Below are 18,735 nucleotides of genomic sequence, written 5' to 3'. Positions count from 1 at the left end.
CAAGCCCATTGTGGAGTATGTCAATGCCCAGTTTGAGGCCTACCTTCAAGAGGAGCTGAAGTTCAAGCTCCCCATTTAATTATCATCATATCAGGATTCATGTGTTCTTGTATTTCATCACACCTACTGACACCCACTGAAATTTCCTGATCTGGTCACTATGAAGAAGTTCAAGAGCAAGGTGAACATTACCCCAATAATACCCAGTGCTGATACCACTGCAAAACACAAGCTGCATAAATTCAAGAGGAAGCTGGTCAATAAACAATTATGTCTAGATCTCTCAGTCCCCAATAGCCATGGAAATTAATGCTACTATGAGTGTCCATCTCCCAGTTACTGTTGTTGGCGGCACCGAAGAAGTGAAGAATGGCAATAAGATGACCAGCACCAGGCAATATCCATGTTCAGGATGAAAATGAAAACCACAGTGACTTTGTTGTGTGAAATGCTGATAAAAGTGAACGCAGGAGGACTTGAGGGAGCAGACTCACAGATGCTGCAAGCTCAAAGAGATGGGATTCAAAGACACGGATCCAGAGAGCAAACCATTCAGTCTTCAAGAAACCATGAAGCCAAGAAAAAAGGAGAAAGAAATGAGGCAAATGCTTGTCAGGTGGGTGAAGGAGAAGGAAGCTGGAAAAGATCTTCATGGGAAATTTGACCATCTAAAGAGGACATACCAAGAAGAGACCTTGTTAGAAGACAAGGAAAAGGAGGTAGCTCTCAACAAACTGAGACAAGGACAAGAAAAAAGGAGGTCTTCTTTAGATTGTAAGCCTGAGGGCAGGGAATTGTCAAAGGAACAAGAGCCTTTCTGGCTGAAGAGTGGAATATAAATACTCTAAATATAAATATAAATAAGTGGACAAATGGATCTTTTACTCTGAAATATGCAGTTGCTGTGGTGATGAAGCAAAATATTCAAGCCATTCATGCTGACAGACATAAATACAGTGCACAAAAGGACACATTTAAGGCCTTCAGGTCCTCAGAGGGCAAATCTTCAGGAGCTTTGCTGTCCTTGTGGCAGAAGGAGCTGCGAGATGGGAGCCCGGTCCGGACTAAAATCAAAGCTCAACCTGTGGGAAAGTTAGTTCTTCTGGGCTAGAGTTCCCAGAATAAACAGGCAGTTAGGCTTTGGGAGAGAGACCTGGTCCAAAAGAAAACAACTTCCATCCCTTCAGTACCAAAGCTCAACGTGTGGAATAACCCTTTTGAGCAGGAGGAACGGCTGCATCCACAGTGGAGCAATAACCCGGTTTGGCCCCGCTTTAAGTGCTCTGGCACAAGGCTATGGAATTCTCCGCTCTGGGCCCACAACAAACTCCAACTCCCAGAATTCCATAGCCTTGAGCCAGAGAAAGAGTTAAAGCAACAGGTCTTTTCTATTTCTGAGGCGGCGGGGGTCTTCCCGCTCTTTTGGGGGTGAGGGGTCCAGCCTCTCGGGGTCTCTGGCGGTGGGGAAAGGGAAGGGAAGGGAGAAGGAGCCAGGGCCGGAGGAGGAGGAGGAGAGGCACGCCACAACTTTCCTAGTTCCCTCGCAGTCGGAGGAGGACGCCGTGTAACCTGAGACTGGAGGAAAGAGGAGGAGGAGGAGGCTGAGTGAGGAGGGGCTGCTGGGGATGACCTCCTCTTCCTCCTGCTGCTGCTGCTGCTGCTTCTCCTCCTTCTTCTCCTGCGGAGGCGCAGAGGCAGCCATGGGCAGAGCAGCCTCCTGAGCTGAGCCTGGACCGGGCGAACTTTTCTGCTCCTTCGGGCCGGGCTTTCGGAGCGGATGGAGGATGCGCTCTCCCCGGCGGGTACTCTGAGCAGGAGGCGAAGGAGGAGAAGGAGAAGGAGGAGGAGGAGGAAGAGAAGGCGACGACGGGGAGGAGGATGATGATGATGAAGATGAAGAAGAAGAAGACCAAGGCGCAGCAGCAGCAGCAGCAGCAGGGCTCCGAGGGGGGCCTGGCCCCTGCCTCCTCCTCCTCCTCCTCCTCCTCCTCGGGGGCCGGGGTCTGGAGGCGGCGGAGGCCCCTCTCGCTCCTGCCGTTCCTCTCCCTCCGCGACTACGGCTTCTGCATGGCCGCCCTGCTGCTCTTCTGCCTGGGCTCCCTCTTCTTCCAGCTCAACGGAGGCGCCCCTCGCTTTCTCCTCGACCTCAGGCACTATCTGGGTAAGGAGCCAGGGAAGGGGGGGGCTATGGGGGACCTGTGTGGAAAAGAGAGAGGGGGGGCATCTTAGGGACTAGCGCCCTGGCCGCACCCACACTGGAGCAAGAACCCCGGTTTGGCCCCTCTTTTAACTCTTTGGCTCAAGGCTATGGAGTTCTGAGAGTTGGAGTTTGTTCTGGGCCCCACAACAAACTCCAGCTCCCACAGCTCCATAGCCTTGAGCCAGACAAAGAATTAAAAGAGGGGCCAAACCGGGGTTATTGCTCCAGTGTGGGTGCAGCCCTACTCTCCGGAAAATGAACATACCAAGTGGCATCATGACATAGATACCTGGTTGTCCACTCCCTTGACAACTAACATATCCTACAAGTGGCATCTTGGCATAGACATCTGCCTTTTCTACTCCTCTGATAGCCACAACGCAAGGCATTGTGGCATAGATATTTGTTTTTTCTACTCCCTTGATAACTAACATACCAAGGGGCATCTTGGCATATATACAGTGCGCGTATACAGTGCCTTTTCTACTCCCCTGATAACTAACATACCAAGTGGCATCATTGCAAAGATGTGTCCCTTTTCTACTCTCCTGATAACTCACCAAGTGGCATCTTGGCAAAGATATGTGCCTTTTCTACTCCCCTGATCACTCACATATGAAATGGCATCATGGCATAGATATCTGCCTTCTCTACTCCTTTGACAACTAACATGCCAGGGGGCATCTTGGCATTGATATGTGCCTGTTGCCACCTGGTAAGCAAGTCTTAACACCCAGAAAAGTTGGAGGAGACTTTATACCTCCACAAACTGTGTGCCAGCCAAGGAAAGAAGAGAGCAGATGCTCCTCCCTGCTTGGTAGAGTGGAACTGCCTTAGCAGTGCCCACAGTGGTAAACCTGTGTTTGAATACTTTACCAATTGCAGTTTTTTAAAATGGTAATATATCATATGATTTAAATTTTCAAAAAATGGGAGCGTCGAGAATAGAGTGCCATATCATTTTCACTGCAGAATCAGTATCATTTGCTTATGACGTAGTGACATTTTAACAAAATAAGTGCACCCTTTTCCTGTCAGGGGCATAGTCCACAAATGAGAGAGCCTATTCATAGCAACTGCTGTTGCTATTTTAGAAGAATGTACGTTCAAAAGTAATTTACTCTGCATTCAACATCCTTGTACGGTGGTCCCTTAGTATCCGCTGGGGTTTTATTCCAGGACATCTCACCATCCCCATGGATACCAAAATCTGTGGATGTTCAAGTCCCATTAAATACAATGACATAGTTATATAGTGTATATAAAATAGTAAAACCAAGGTTTGCTTTTTGGAATTTACATCTTTTTGGAATATTCTCAAGCCATGGATGGTTGAATCCATGGATAAAGAATCAGTGGCTATATGCCAGCTGTATATGTGACCATCTGTTCCCATGTCTATCTTGAAACATGAATAAAATACGGTAAGCCTAAAATGTTGTCTATAGCAACCTTACAGGATGCAAAGGGTACCAGCTCACTCCATGCATCTGAAAAAAGTAGACCAAGTCTACAAAAGCTCACACTTCCAACCTCTCTCAGCTGGTCTCAAAGGTGCTACAACTTCCCGCTACGTATGGATATTCTAGACTAAGACAGCTATGTCTCTGAATTTTTACACCTTTTCAAGAGTCTGGCAGGGTTGTGTAACTGACAACCTGTTCTTACAATGGGAAAATTGATTCCTTTTTGTTTAACATTTTTTGTTTTTGTTTTTACTTGCCATAAATTAGGTTTCATTTTATGGTGACCCTATGAATAGGAGGCCTCTAAACACCCTGGTCATAAAGAGCTTACATGTCAAGCCTATAGTTTTTAAGATCTGTCTTCAGTGGGCATGATTAATAATGATCTGCATGTTGTAAGCTTTTAATTACTTTGGAATGGTCAATTGCACTCCAAGTTGTGTTTGGTTTGTTTTGTTTTGCCCAGTATACCCATTTCTTTAGCAAGAACAGATGGCATATTTACTCAGTTGCATTCTTGTTAGTTTCCACGTGGTCATTCTGTCATTGAGTTATGGGGTGGGGAGAGAAGAAGGGTGTCCTTCAGTTCACCCTTGGCCTGACTACAAAATGAATCACTGTAGTTTATGAATAGTCCCAGTGGTAAAATAAAGATGAGTAATAGATAGTGGGAATTAATACCCTGCTAGGAATCCAAATAACAGTAATGCTGGATAAATATGTGTGTGTATGTGCCTTCACATCACCTGTCAATGTCTGGTGACCCCAGGCATTTCATAGACTTTCCTTAGGCTAGAAATATTCAGAGATGGTTTTGCCAGTTTCTTCTAAAAGGCTGACCCTGCTTAGTTTTCAAGTTCAGTCAGGAAGCTGGTGCCTTTAAGGTTTTTAGGCTACCACTTAATTGGCTATAATGAACCTTAAAAATAGAAATGGCTCAAGAACATATTTGAAGGAAGTGATATGTTACAGTAGACCTAAAATCTAGAATAGCTGGAACAGGACAGGAACAAATTTTCTGAGTCCATTATAATTTCATTTAATCAACAGGAGGTCATGCATGCTTCCTAAAAAATAGCACATGCAGGTCAGCATCTGCCTGGGCAATCAGTATTATATAAACAAGATTTTTGTATACCATATTCTATGGGGTATCAGGGCCTCAGTGGCCAGAGCGGCAGCCGCTGAGGCCCCGATCCGCCGCTTTTCAGGCCGCGGGGAAGCAGCAAAAGGCCGCTTCCCCGCAGCCTGGAAAGGGGTGTCCTTGGGGCTTCAAGCCGCACCCTTGAATATATGCAGAGGAGTGACCCAAGGACACCCCACGGCGGCAGGGAGGAGGAGAAAGGGGCCACTTGGCCCCTTTCTCCCTTGTGTTGCTGGGTGCAGCCGTCTGAAGGCTGCGCCCAGCGATGCAAAGCAGCGCCACAAACCAGGAAGGAGCTCCGAAACAAAGGAGCTCTGATTGTTGTTATGTATGTGCAGTTGAGTAGTTGTGGATGTCTGTGGCTTTTTGTTGTTGTGTGCCTTCAGGCCTTTTCTGACTTATGAAGGCTCTGTCATGGTTTTTTCTTGGCAAGAATTGCTCAGAGTGGGTTTGCCTTTGCCTTTCTATGAGACTGAGAGAATGGGACTTGCCCAAGGTCCCCCAGTGGGTTTTCATGGCTGAGTGTGGATTTGAACCCTGGCCTGCAGAAATGTAGTCCAGCACTTAAACCACTGAACCACACTGACTCTCCACAGTACATTAGGGAACACTAAATTTATATATACACCAGATTTAAGTTATAGTTCTTATTCCCAAATCATTGTTGTGAATGGATAATTTAGGGGAGCATTGTCAGTTCTCACATCTCTGTGTATGCATGTATATTTCAACTTGCATTATAAAGAATATTTACTCTGATCAAGGTTTAATCAGTTTTAGTGGGAGAGAAGAGCAATAAAGTCCTTCTCTTTGAGACATGGAAATAAAAGCTTCTTTTCAAAGCTTCTTTCTCCTTTCCCGCCCTGCCCCCTCATCCCTCTAGCTGCTTCAGCTACCACATTACATTGTAAATTGGGGTAGTTTTAAAATCCCTATACCTACTGAATTCATTTAACACTGAAACCTTCCTTGAAGGAATGTGAATCTCTCTAAAGTATGTAGCTGGGAAAACCATAGGGGGTTGCAGCGGCTGTGCATGTAGTTTCCTGAAGCAGAAATAAGTGATACCTAAGTAGAGCAGTGTAATCTGATTTAAAGCAAATGCAGCTGGAAAGGGAGATTATGAAATACTTAGAAATAAAACTTGCTATGGATTATCTTCTGTGTTGTGCAATGAAAAGGCAATCATACTCTGCTAATTGCTAAGAAGCAAGAAGAAAAGAAAACAATGATCAGGAAATGAGAACTGGCATAAGAATGCGTGTCTTACAGTGCAGAATACAACGTTGCTATTCTAGATATTTTGATTTCAAAACTATTTATATAGGAAATAGAGACGTGTAACTATTAAGTGACACAGATGAAAACTATATTTCTGTCCTCCAAGGACAAAGAACAGTAAATATGTGTTTATGGCATCTATGACATGCAGTCCATCCCTGATGGTTTCTGGTATGTTTTTCCTATAGAGAAAAGTGTACCCTCCCCTAATTTTGAATTGAGTGACAAACAAGTAGATGGAGAAGGCAGTTAAGGAGTTCATTTTATTCCCCTCCCTCCCCTTTAGAAGTTCTCAGATTATGAAGATAGTAATAATTAGGATTAGTGCAAAGGTAGCTTCTTTCATACTGAGTTTATTTTAAGAAGTGATAGGAACTAATTAAAATAAATCAAGTTAGAAAATTTCTAACAAAAGGGAGAAATTAAATTAAAATAATTTTTAAAATTTAGTTGATTGACTTAAGTTAGAATTTCAACATTAACTCATTCTATTATTAAGTTATTAATTAAGTTATTAATTAATTAAATGAGGTCCAGTCCACACTACAGAAATAATCCAGTTTGACACAGCTTTAACTGCTCTGGTTCAGTACTAGGGAATCCTGAGAGTTGTAGTTTATTGTGGCACCAGACCTCTCTGATAGAGAAGGCTAAATGTCTCACAAAACTACCGTTACCAGAAATCCCTAGTATTGAGTCAGGGCAGTTAAAGTGATCTCAAACTGGATTATTTCTACAGTGTAGATTGGACCTGAGAGAGAATCCTAAAAAAAACATGTTTTACATTTCCCAGCTGGTTCTTTATCCAAAGTCTAGTTCCTTTGGATTTTAGAAACACTTTTTTGCTAGTCCCTCTGCACTGGATAATTGCACTGTTTAGGTGATAAGATTCAAACCACTTACTCAAGACTAGTTCCAGGTAATGAATTCTGTTTTGGGGTTTTGACTGTAGGAGTCTCAACTGATTCTCCCTCACCCTGTTTCTAAACATAATTAAGAATCCATATTACTGAAAGCACGTATTTCTTTATATCTATAAAATTTGGATGACTTCAGAAGATTAAAGAAACACTTGAAATCCTTGTGAAGTAAATATATTTAAAAAACTGAGTGAAGAATAAAATTATATTTTTCAGTTTCAGGTTTTTACATTAAACTTGGTGATTAAACACACAAATGTAGTAATTTGCCCCTCTTTTTGTGTAAATCTAACTAAACTAGATTTTTTTTAGTTTAATAGGATTACCATATATACTCGACTATAAATTGACCTCATGTATAAATTGAGGGCAGGTTTTGGGGCCAAAATTATGGATTTTGACATGACCCATGGATAAGTTGAGCAGCATGTAACAAAGGATGTAAAAGATGAAGCAAAGGAAAACAATGCTAAAGAACTTAAATTTTTTTGACAGGCATAACTGTTTGTGCTCACCCTTAAGGCTGGATGGATGAGATAGTAGAACGGGTTGATTTTTTTTGGGTGGTCCAAGAAGGGATTAAGCTGTCAGATTTCACCAGGGGTTTATGAGTTAAGTACAGTACTTACATCAACCCATGGATAAGTCAACTCAGGTTTTGGGGGTCAATTTTTTGACTAAAATTCCTAAACTTATTCATGAGTATATACAGTAATTCTTTTCTGCCATCTTTCCCATCTGTGGGATAATCTGTGATTGAATATTCCCAGAACCAGTATAATTTAAGATGATGTGAAAACTAGGAATCATTCACATCAGTTGGTTACTTGAAGAAATCAAAGGATTTGAACTCTGCAATAGTAGTGTAGTTTGTCATACAGACATTCATACAGATTAGGAAATACATAACTGAGATAGAGGAAGTTCTCTTCTGTCCCTCCTTTTTCTTGTTCATGGTGAACGTGTTGGTGTCCTAATACATATGTAACACAGTAGTGCAACAATGAAACATTATGTTAGGCTAAACTAGGGATCAAAACGATTTAAGTGTCATAATTTTTGTCCTGTTATTTTAGGGAGGCACTTAGTTGTCATCTGAAACATTCTCTGCAGTAGTCCCAGGGTCAGGATTTATCTTGGAATGAGGGACCTTTGACCCTCCAGATGTCCTAAATTTTATCTTCCAGAAGCCCCAGATACTATCCAATGGTAAGGAATTCTGAAAGTTAAAGACCCAAATATCTGGAGAGCCAAATGTTCCCTGCTTTTATTTTAGCACATGAGTGCACTGAAAATGGCAGTAGTCACTATCTGTTTGACAGACAGACTATATATGAAGTCTGTGTTTTATTAACTTTCCTTCTTTCAATCCTGAAGGACTTTTTCCTTCTGAAATATTTTGTGTAAATTGATGATAAAGATTTGTTCCACCACTACAGAAAACACTTTCATTTTATGTCACTAAAAGAAATGCTTGGACATATTATAGATGTTTTTGGATAGCATGCTGTCCATTTCAAATTTGTTGTAGTATTTTCAGATGGGCAAGAGTAGTCACATTGCAAGCAGTTGGTCTAATGAGAGTCATGGGAAAACAAATGACATGGTGGTGGCTGCTGTGCTCTTTTTATAACTGTGCCCGGAAGGCTATGGGAGAGTCAATCTTTTCTGGGTAGAAAATGACTATGCATGGATTTGTCAAGAAAAGCAGAAATAGAATTCTTTCAGCAACCCCCCACCCCCCACCCACTTCCTTGTTGCTTTACTTTCATACTAACCTCTGCAGAAAAAATTGATACTGTTGGAGAGGAAGCAGTTGTGAGGATTATGTAGCAAAATTGATAATGGCTCTAAACAATTTAGAGAATGGGGGCCTTTGTTAGAAAGCCACAATATGGGGAAAAAAGTCAGCATAGCTAGAGCAGCAAGATTATGCATTCTTGCTGTAGCCCAACTTGGAATTAGTCATGATATGAAACTCACGTAGGCCTGTTACAGACTGCCAAAATAAAGCTGCTTCGGGTCTCTTGGAGGTATGCTGTTTAAATGATGCATGCATCCTAAGAATCCGGAAGCTGCACCAAAGCTGCACTCCAGTGCTTAGGAATGGAGTGTGGCTTTGGCGCGACCTCCGGACTCTTAGGACCCATGCATCATTTAAATAGCATACCTCCAAAGAGACCCGAAGCAGCTTTATTTTGGCAGTCTGTAACAGGCCATATAGACCATATAGGTATTCACATACCTGAAGAAATTCTGTGTGTGTGCACACATGTTCACATGCATGTGCACACCTTCAGGTGGCCTGTTGACTTATGTTGACATCATATTTCATAGGGTTTCCTTAGGCAAGGAATACTGAGAGGTGGTTTTGCTAGTTCCCTCTTCAAATATAGCCTAGAGCACCTGACGTTCTTTGTTGGTCCTCCATCCAAGAACTAATCAGGGCTGACCTTGGTTAGCTTCCAAGATCAGATAAGATCTGATGCCTTTAGGGGATTTAGACCACCTTAACGAAACTGTCCCCCCTCTATTTTTTTTTTCCTGAGCAAAAGTCTTGGTTTTACAGACCTGATGTTTTGTGTTGTATACATTATGGTTGACACCCAAGATAAAATTAAAGGTTATGATTTCAAAACCTAATGTGTTTTGGCTTCACACATTCTTATGGACATGTGAAAAAGGTTTTATGAGTTACCTTTGGTGTTGCTCTTTTCAGACTGATAAATTTCCCTGCTTTTCAAAAAATTGTTTATTATTTTTGTTTGTTATAAGTGCTTACAGGTACTAGAATCCAAAAAATAAAACTGAAATAGAATCTGCTGTGAGGTCTACATCTTTATCAGCTTACTTCTAACAACTGTACCTCTGCCTACACTGTCAACAGATATTTTTATGCCAAAAAAATACTATGTGAGAGTGTTTGTACCTAAATTATCTTCAGGAGACAACAACATGTTGCAGACAGCCATTTAAATCTATGTTCAGATGCAGATACTGGTTGATTGCAGAAGTTTATATATGGGTAGAGGTATGAGGACCTGAACAGATAGTGTGTCTCCATTCACAAGGGGTTATATTTTAACTTTAGTGAATAACCTCCAGTCCTAGATGGGTTCACACTCTCTTCAAAGGACTGGGTTCACAGTCTAGGGGTGCTTCTTGATCTGTCACTCCAGATGACAAATCAGGTAAATGCAGCAGTCAAGAATGCCTGTTATCGATTTCGGCTGATATGCCAGCTGTGCCCTTTCTTGGAACCAGGAGACCTTGAGACTGTAGTACATGCACTGGTAACCTCATGACTCGATTTCTTCAATGCGCTCTACATGGGGCTAACCTTGTGCTTAATCCTGAAACTTCAATTAGTACAGAATATGGCAGCCAGGCTGGTCACCAGTAAATCTAGGAGTGACCATATAACACCAATATTAAAACTACTCCACTGGCTGCCTATTGGTTTCTGGGCACAGTACAAGGTGTTGGTTGTCACCTTTAAAGCTGTACATGGCTCGGGTCCAACCTGTTTAAGGGATCGTCTACTTCCATATAATCTGCCCCGTACACTTAGGTCCTCTGGGAGGAATTTATTGCAGCCTTTAAATATCAGACTAACTGCAACCTCCCAGGGGACCTTTTCTGCAACCGCTCCCAGACTGTGGAATGGCCTGCCAGATGAGATCCATCAAATCACCAGCTTAGACAGCTTCAAAAAATCTGTCAAGATGGATCTCTTCCGACAGGCCTTCCTGGAATAAAGCACTTGGCCACAGAATTGATTATCCCCTCACATCATATATTATGCTATCACTCTGCCCATTGTTTATGATGCTCTTAACTGTTTATGATGCTATTAATAGCCTATTTTAATTTAATTTTAATTCGAATGTGTTTAATTCTTTTTAGGGGAGATATTGTAATATTATACTAAACACTGTATGTAGGATCTTTTTAACGATGTTAGCTGCTTTGATTGTTTTGTTACAGAAAAGTGGGGTACAAATAAAAGTTTTTATTATTATTATTATTATTTATTACTAAGTTTGTGTTTATATTTTATTGATTTTTTGTATGTTTTTTGTTTGTTTGTTTTTGCAGCTCCCTGTATGCTATAAAAATCTTGTTGGAATTGGGGAATCTGTAGGAATGTTGTAGGGGTCTTCAGGTGAAAGGAGAGTTTGTTGTTGTTGTGTGCCTTCGAATTGTTTCTGATTTATGGCAACCCTAAGGTGAACCTATCACAGGGTTTTCTTGGCAAAATGTGTTCATTTGGGGTTTGCCTTTGCCCTCCTCTGAGGCTGAGAAAATGGGACATACCCAAGTTCACCCAGTGGATTTCCATGACTGAGTGGGGAGTTGAACCCTGGTCTCCAGAGTCCATGCTGGCTCCCTGAAATGAGAGTCACTGGTGGAAGTTATCCCTCACCCTCTTTACAGAAGGAAAGGATCCACTGCAGGCTTTTGATTTTTAGAGAGCCGGAACATTTTAGAGAGCTGGAACAGTGGACCTCTCTTTGCAGTTGTCTAAGGTAGTTTTGCTCTGCTAAAGGCTGAATAGGTGTGCATTGCATGTGATGGGATATCTCTGGAAAGGGATCCTTGAGGCTAATTGCATAAAATTATGTACAGAGCTGCTCTGGTTGAGTGCAAAAGTGCTGGCAAAGGAAGGACAGGAGTATTCTTTATTTAAAACAGCTCAGGAAGTAAAAGCTGCTGGAATGGTTGACATGAAGTAGCCAAACAGTGGTGGGTAAAGGGTGAAGTGTCCCCACTGTTTCTTCCATGGTCTGAATTCTTTCCTCCATAATAAATTAACTTTGTAATTTGCTTTTTTTTAAAAAAAAATTACAATTAAATGTACTCTGCTTGCTCCAGTTGTGGATTTCTCCACATACTGAACAGAAGTGGTGTATACTCAACCTGTATGGTGTGTGCAGAGAAACTGCTCAGATTGCTGTATGGCTTGTTCTGCTGCCTGACTGGTTAGAACTAATTGAAGTTGTAATTACAACATCTAGAAGGTACCATGTTGCGAATGATTGAGTCCTGTTGCACTGTTATATATTGTTCCACTGTATCTGTTGAAATCTAATGATCTTCAACCCAAAGAACAGGATTTTTTGGCCATATTAAGCAATTCGTCCCTTCTCGCTTGCTGCCCCTTACTCCTGGAACCTTCTTCCCCCACATGCACACCTCATCACTTCTCTGCCCAGTTTCAAAACTGAATTAAAGACTATATTGTTTAGAGAAGCATTCCCAGAGGTGAGACCCTCTCTGACCCAGGAAGCCTCCTTCTAACCATCCATCAAGAAGCCAAGCCCTTCCTCCAGTCCATCTGCCTTGGTCCAGGCCTCGGAGGTGGAAAAGATCTGCTGGACCTGATCCTATTCCTCACCACCACTCCCTTCTCCTTTTGTGTCGTGTCTTTTAGATTGTAAGCCTGAGGGCAGGGAACCGTCTGACTAAAAAAAATTGATGTACAGCGCTGTGTAAACTTACAGCGCTTTATAAATAAAGGTTAATAATAATTAATAATAATAATAATTACTGCCATGTTCTGAAGTTAACTTGCACATTTCCTCTGTATCCCATCTTTCCTCTTCCAAACTCAACCTTTTGCTTTCTTCTCTCTTCCTTTATTTAGTTACTTTTACATTTCACTCCCTCTCTTTCCCGCCTCCACATGCATAGAGTACAGAAGATAAGTTTGAGTGCTTTATTATTTTTATGTTTTGATTTTTGGTATTTTTATTACAAAATATGAAAACCAGGCAGTTTTATAAAAAAAGCATGAACTAAAGTGTACCAGGGGAATATTGCCAAATGTTACTAGGCAACATTAAAAATAATCAGCTTGACCTTTGGATAATGCTTTCATGCCAGTTCAGAAATAATTGGAAACTATGGCTTCTCAGTGTGAGAGCAAACCTGTAGTAGTCTCAGGATCAAATTCTTTTTTCTTTTCATTTTCTCTACAGAGGGAAACCCTTGTTTGTTTTAACAGTTTCTGTGCTTTAATAGCATATATGAGTCTTGATTTAAAAAATAGGATTTAAAATAGGAATGGCTATTATTATTACTATTAACTTTATTTAGTAGTGGTCTATCATCGTCATCATCATCATCATCATCTAAATCCCAACTGTTCTCCAAGACTGGGACTCAAAGCAGCATTAAAACTATTCACCAAGCATACACATTTAAAAGGTTTTTTTAAAAACTTAAACAATATAATGTAAAACAATACAGGTCTTAGAACACTTTCCTTTAAAAATTTTAATTATAAAGTCTCTAAATAATTTTGAAAAGTTTTCACCTGCCAGTGAGCAGCAAGGAAGGAGCCATTCTAGCCTCCCTAGGGTGGATATTTTAAAGTCTGGAGGCAGCCACTGAAAAGGCCCTCTGTTGTGTTCCCATCACTCTTACATGTAAAAGTAGTGCAGCTGAGAGAAGGACCTCTCCTGTGAGCCTTAGGGTATTGGCATGCTGCTATGGGAAGATAAGGTCTATCAGATAGCCTGGAGCTATGACATATAGGGCTTTCAGTCTCCTCTGGCATATAAAAAAGAAGGCACACATGAACATACAGTGCATTAAAGTTTGTTTATTTTAGCAGTAAACCAACATTTCCTGTTCCTTCTGAACCAGTCCTCCTTAGTGTTCAAAATGCTTCATGTGTACTTATTGCAATCAGTTTTTATATGTTTATGTTTGTTTTCAGTAACTGCCTTGCAGCTTACAACAGAATCAGAAAACAAACTATAGCTTGAAACAGATGGGCAAAAGAAGGCGTCTTACACACAGTTTGGGGGGGTTGGCAATTAGACGATGCATACACCCAAACTGTGTGGAAGCCGGGTCGGGGCCTGCTAAGGCGTCCCAAACCGACCCACAAAAGGAGTGGATTTTAGCTGCTCTTTGCAGAGACCCATTCAGGACTGCAGCATCAGCTGGCCTCAGGACCGCGGCATCTGGTCGCTGTGATCCCACGGGGTGGGAACATCCTCTGGCCATTCCTTTTGACCCATCTGCTTGAGACCTATGTGTACACATTTATCACTCCCACTACTGTGTTAATGTGTGCGTACATATGATGCACTAGGGGACAGGAGCTCAACCCACAACCTAATAACACTGGAATAATAGTGGATGTCTTGCATTGAATAAAATAAAACATGGAATGAAAGTTTCAAGAAGATACTGTATTCTGCAGAAGTAGATTTTCCATTCTGAGAGGGTTTATAGATTATGAAACTGATAGATGGAAATGAGTTCTGTCAGTAAAGCTTTACTGGGCTATTGAATTGGCTGAGGCCCAGTACAGACCTGCGGGAAGCACCATCTCCGGGCCAAACCTAGGGTTCAGGAGTGCACAGCGGCCACATGCTCCCAAACCCTAGCATGTAACGGCAGCACCATGATGGCAGCCCCCATCATGACATACGTGATCGTAGCATTCAGACATTGCTGCACTGCACTTGCATCATGGACGTGCGACAGTACACCAATGGCACACTCCAGCGTGTGAAATAAAAAGAACCTGGTTTTAGCAAGTTCTTTTTACTCCTGACAGAGACCACACTGTTTGGCTGCTGCAGCCTATGTCAGGAGTAAAAATGGGCGGCTCCTTTCAGGGTGGTCTGTCGAGCCCCTGAGTGCGATGTGTCTTAGGATATTAACATTTTTATAGGTGTCTTCTTAGCTGTAGTGTATTTTTTAATATAGGCCATTATCTAATGGGGTAGATCTACTAATGGAACTGCATCTGCCAGCAGCATTAGGAAGAATACCCAATGTACCACCAAAATCTGCTCCCAAGGGATGGAAAATCAGAGGTGCTGAGGGCTGCAAGGGGAGAGAAACAGAAAGTACCATGACTTTAATGGTTGAGTGTCAAGGCATTTTAGGCTCCAGAGGTTTATAGATTAAGGCCAAAACGCTGATTCCTCCCATTGTGGTGTTGTCCTGTTCAGATGACACAAGACCCAAACCTGAGTTCGGGTGTTGGCAGTCTAGACAATGTCTAGCACGTTCTGCAACAGAAACAGGACATAAGGAGGTGAATATTAAAAAACTTACCTGCTACTCTGGATCTTCCAGGAAATTCTTGAATCCTCTGTTTCTGTGCTGTGGTGGCTGTCTGCAAGGGCATCCTGCTGGGACATTTGACTTGTCCACCACTTGTCACATGCTTCTGAGGTTAGAATGAGGTTCCCAGCATGTGACTATCATTGAACGTCTCGTTCTGACCTGAAAAGCAACCCACAGCAGTGGCAGATACACTGGGTGGCCCAGCAGGATGCCCATGCAGACAACCACCATGGTGCAGAAATGGAAGCAAAGGTAACAGGGGCACTGGGGCAGAACAGGGTAGCTGTGGGCCAGGGTAGTCTGGGCTACCCCTGGAGTATTCTGACCTGTGTTAATGTGCAACAAACTCAAAATACGGCCCAATCAGCTTAAACCAACACTGCACTGGTGCTTTAGTATGAGAGTAGAAGGAAATGCAGTATGCATCATGCTGCATTTCCTTTTACTTCCTCCTGCAGCTCCAAAAAAGTCCAAAATCTGGCTCCAGAAAGTTTCTCAGTCCTCTGGGTCAGGTTTAAGGGATGCACAGATAGTTGTAGGGGATATCTTCTGGATTTTGCTGATCCACAATCCTGCCTAAATTACAGAGTGTTTTCAAACTTTTATTTTCAAGAGAATTCTTAATAAGGATTTTTGCTACCCTATAGTTTCAGTATTGTGAATTTGACATAGATCTTGGTGTGTTTCTTTTTGCGCAGTCCTACTATATCAGAAATATTTCCGCTATCTTAAATTTTTGGGTAAAATGAATACTTTTAGAATTGCTTGTTTTTTTGTAGCCATCTTGAAGATATGGTATGTCTAGGTGAGTTGTTATGTGTTTCCAGCCTGGCAACCTCAGGCTGGCAGAATATGTGCTCTGGAATGCTAAGCATGCAGTATTAATGTGCTGTTGAATTTACTTTATAGTAGGAGAGCATGCCATACCAAATTTATAGGTGGGTTTCCTTGTGTTATTCCTGGCTCATTGATCAGAATGATTGGTTACTTTGGAATAAATTTTACTCCTGTTTGGATTGTTTTTTAACAGGGGTTTAGTACATGAAACTAAACTTGGAAGGTGCAGTCTTACATAGGCATCTTTGCTCTTTATTTTTTAAGTTTATACATTCTACTTCTGTTTTTTAAAATTATCACTAGGATTTGCACAATTTTACACTTTTGTTTTCTTTAGTTAAAATTACCTGCCCAATATACTAGTTTGTACCTATAGTTTTAGAATTTCACAAGCTATTGCTTTATTTGTGCTGAATTCATGCTGCTCTGGAATTCATGATAACCATGTCCCATGTTACCAAAAATTTGTCATACAGTCTCTAAGAGTGTATACTACAAAATCAGCTCCAGCGTTATGGCATCTAAGGGAGAATTGACCTTATACTAGTGGCACTTAAACCTTTCACCCTTGGGAATTCGCGAAACATTCCTATGCCCATCTAATATTTTTTGTCTTTTGTACATTATTTCCTTATAAACAATCCAATCTATAATGACTTTATAAATCACCATCAATTTATCGACCCTCAGGTCTCTATCTAATTTGTGAATTCTCAAAGTCAGTGTAAGAAACACATATAAGCAATAACTAGGACACTTGGAAGTTATGTTTTATTAGCTATGTATGTGTAGCAACATGTTCTTTTTTGTATATATGTTCGTATATAAAATATATGTTTTTATCAAATAAAGTTTATTAAAAAAACTTTCACTCTTGGGACCCCCTTTTACATCTACACGTGGACCTTTCACCCCTCACGCAACATAGTATATGAATAAAAATATTTTGTTTATTTAGTATGTGCATTTTCATTCGTGCACTCATGTATACAGTCGCGCCTCCTAACTCATGGATCTATGTGCAAGCCTCTGGTTTTTTTTGGGGGGGGGGTACGGAACGGATCCCTCACAAGAAAGGAAGGTCAACTGTCTTGATATTTTAACATGTTATAAGGAAATAATATTAGAACAGATTTATTTAAGTAAATTCAATACAGTTGGCACGCCCCCTTACGTTGCTTGCCTTCCGTGGACTTGAGCTCATGTGGAAGGCAAGCCCTGATAGAAACAATGGGATGAGCTGCAGGAACACACCCCATTGTCCTTAATGGGATTTGAGCATACACTCAGTTCTCCTTATGTGCGGGGAGGTATGGAATGGATCCCCCATGTAAGGGATGGGCTGACTGTATTTATCTCAATGGATGTGTAAGTTTTACACATAATTTTTTTTTTTGAAAAGGAGGAAGAGGAAGAAGGAACTTCAGCAACTCTCACATTCTGTGGGGGTCCCATCCCACAATTTGAGAACTTGTGCTTAAAACAGATTACCTACAGACTTGATGGACCTATTTGGAAACCCTAGAGGTCTTGACAGTTTTGACTTTTCATTAATGAGGCATTGTGGCAGTACATGCTGCCCTATCACTCCTATTGCAAAGGAGCAGCTCTTTAAAAAAAGTAAAGCTGCTTTGGGTCACTTTGGAGGTATGCTGTTTAAATGATGCATGTGTCCTAAGAGGCTGGAGCCACTCCAAAGCTGTGCTCCAGTCCTAAATACTGGAGTGCAGCTTTGGCGCAGCTTCTGGCCTTTTAAGATGTGTGTGTCATTGAAACAGCATACCTCCAAAGTGATCCAAAGCAGCTTTATTTTGGCCTGTCTGTTTGGGCCCTATATTATCTGTGTATGTTGCTAAACTTAAAAGTGCCAGTTTAATAATTGTGTCATTTGGTAAAATGTGATTCGTTTTCATCATGCTCATATAACTAATGTGCAGTTCCTAACTCAGGCATAATATTTTCAAGTTATAAATATCATGAGGTCAAATCATTCCTCCGAGAATCATGGTTAGAATCATAAACCATATATTATTGTTAGTGTTTTCTTAAATAGTGTCAGTATGACAGACCTAAAAGTACAGTCAGTCTGGCTCATGCTTTGATAAGCATTCCAAATTACTACTGTAAACCAGTAATAAAGTCATTGCTTTCCTTTTCATCTGTATCCTTCAGATTACAATAAAACAAAAAACACCTTGAATTTCTGAATTCATAGACCTTTAGGATAGTTCCATGTAATTTGTAAAACCCAGAGGTAGTATCACACATGTATTTTCTTCCATAAAGAACATGTGTCCTTTCTTTACTTGAGAAATCATTTTAATCTGGTAAAATGATGCACTCAGTCTCAATTTAGTCCATTGAGATGAACTGAGGGATTTCCAGATGTCCTTAGTAACCATCTAAGACATATACAGTACATCTCATTTGAGATATGATGCCAGAGAAGAGTTCGGCAGATACCATGGATTGCTAAAATGTTAAATAAATGGGTCCTAGACCAAATCAAATCTGAACTCTTTCTAGAAGTCAAGATGACTAAACTTAGGCTGTCATACTGTGGATATAACATGAGAAGATATGACTCACTAGAAAAAAAAGTAAGGTTTCAGGCAGCAGAGAAAGAAGACCACATTCCAGATGGATAGACTTAGATTGTACGCCTTGGGCAGGTTTACTTTATCTGTTTTATTGTTTGTATGTACAGTGCTGTGTAAATCTACAGTGCTATATAAATAAAGCATAATAATAATAATAATAATAATAATAATAATAATAATAATAATAATAATA

The 18,735-nt window shown here is 41.1% G+C and overlaps 1 protein-coding gene and 1 pseudogene across 1 annotated transcript in view; both read left to right on the top strand.

Moving 5' to 3' along the window:
* Positions 1-1,111, top strand: part of LOC121925071 — a 2,909-nt pseudogene extending 1,798 nt beyond the window's left edge.
* Positions 1,112-1,637: 526 nt separating this feature from the next.
* UST (uronyl 2-sulfotransferase) overlaps positions 1,638-18,735 on the top strand; it is a 194,007-nt gene continuing 176,909 nt past the window's right edge. The window contains exon 1 of the mRNA XM_042445999.1: positions 1,638-2,161. Coding sequence (XP_042301933.1) covers positions 1,879-2,161 — 283 coding nt within the window. The 5' untranslated portion in view covers positions 1,638-1,878. The remainder of the gene's footprint in view (positions 2,162-18,735) is intronic.

The sequence above is a fragment of the Sceloporus undulatus genome, chromosome 1, assembly GCF_019175285.1.
Source record: "Sceloporus undulatus isolate JIND9_A2432 ecotype Alabama chromosome 1, SceUnd_v1.1, whole genome shotgun sequence".
Classification (NCBI taxonomy): Eukaryota; Metazoa; Chordata; class Lepidosauria; order Squamata; family Phrynosomatidae; genus Sceloporus; species Sceloporus undulatus.
Note: the sequence above shows the minus strand (reverse complement) of the source record. Positions and strands in the feature narration are given on the sequence as shown.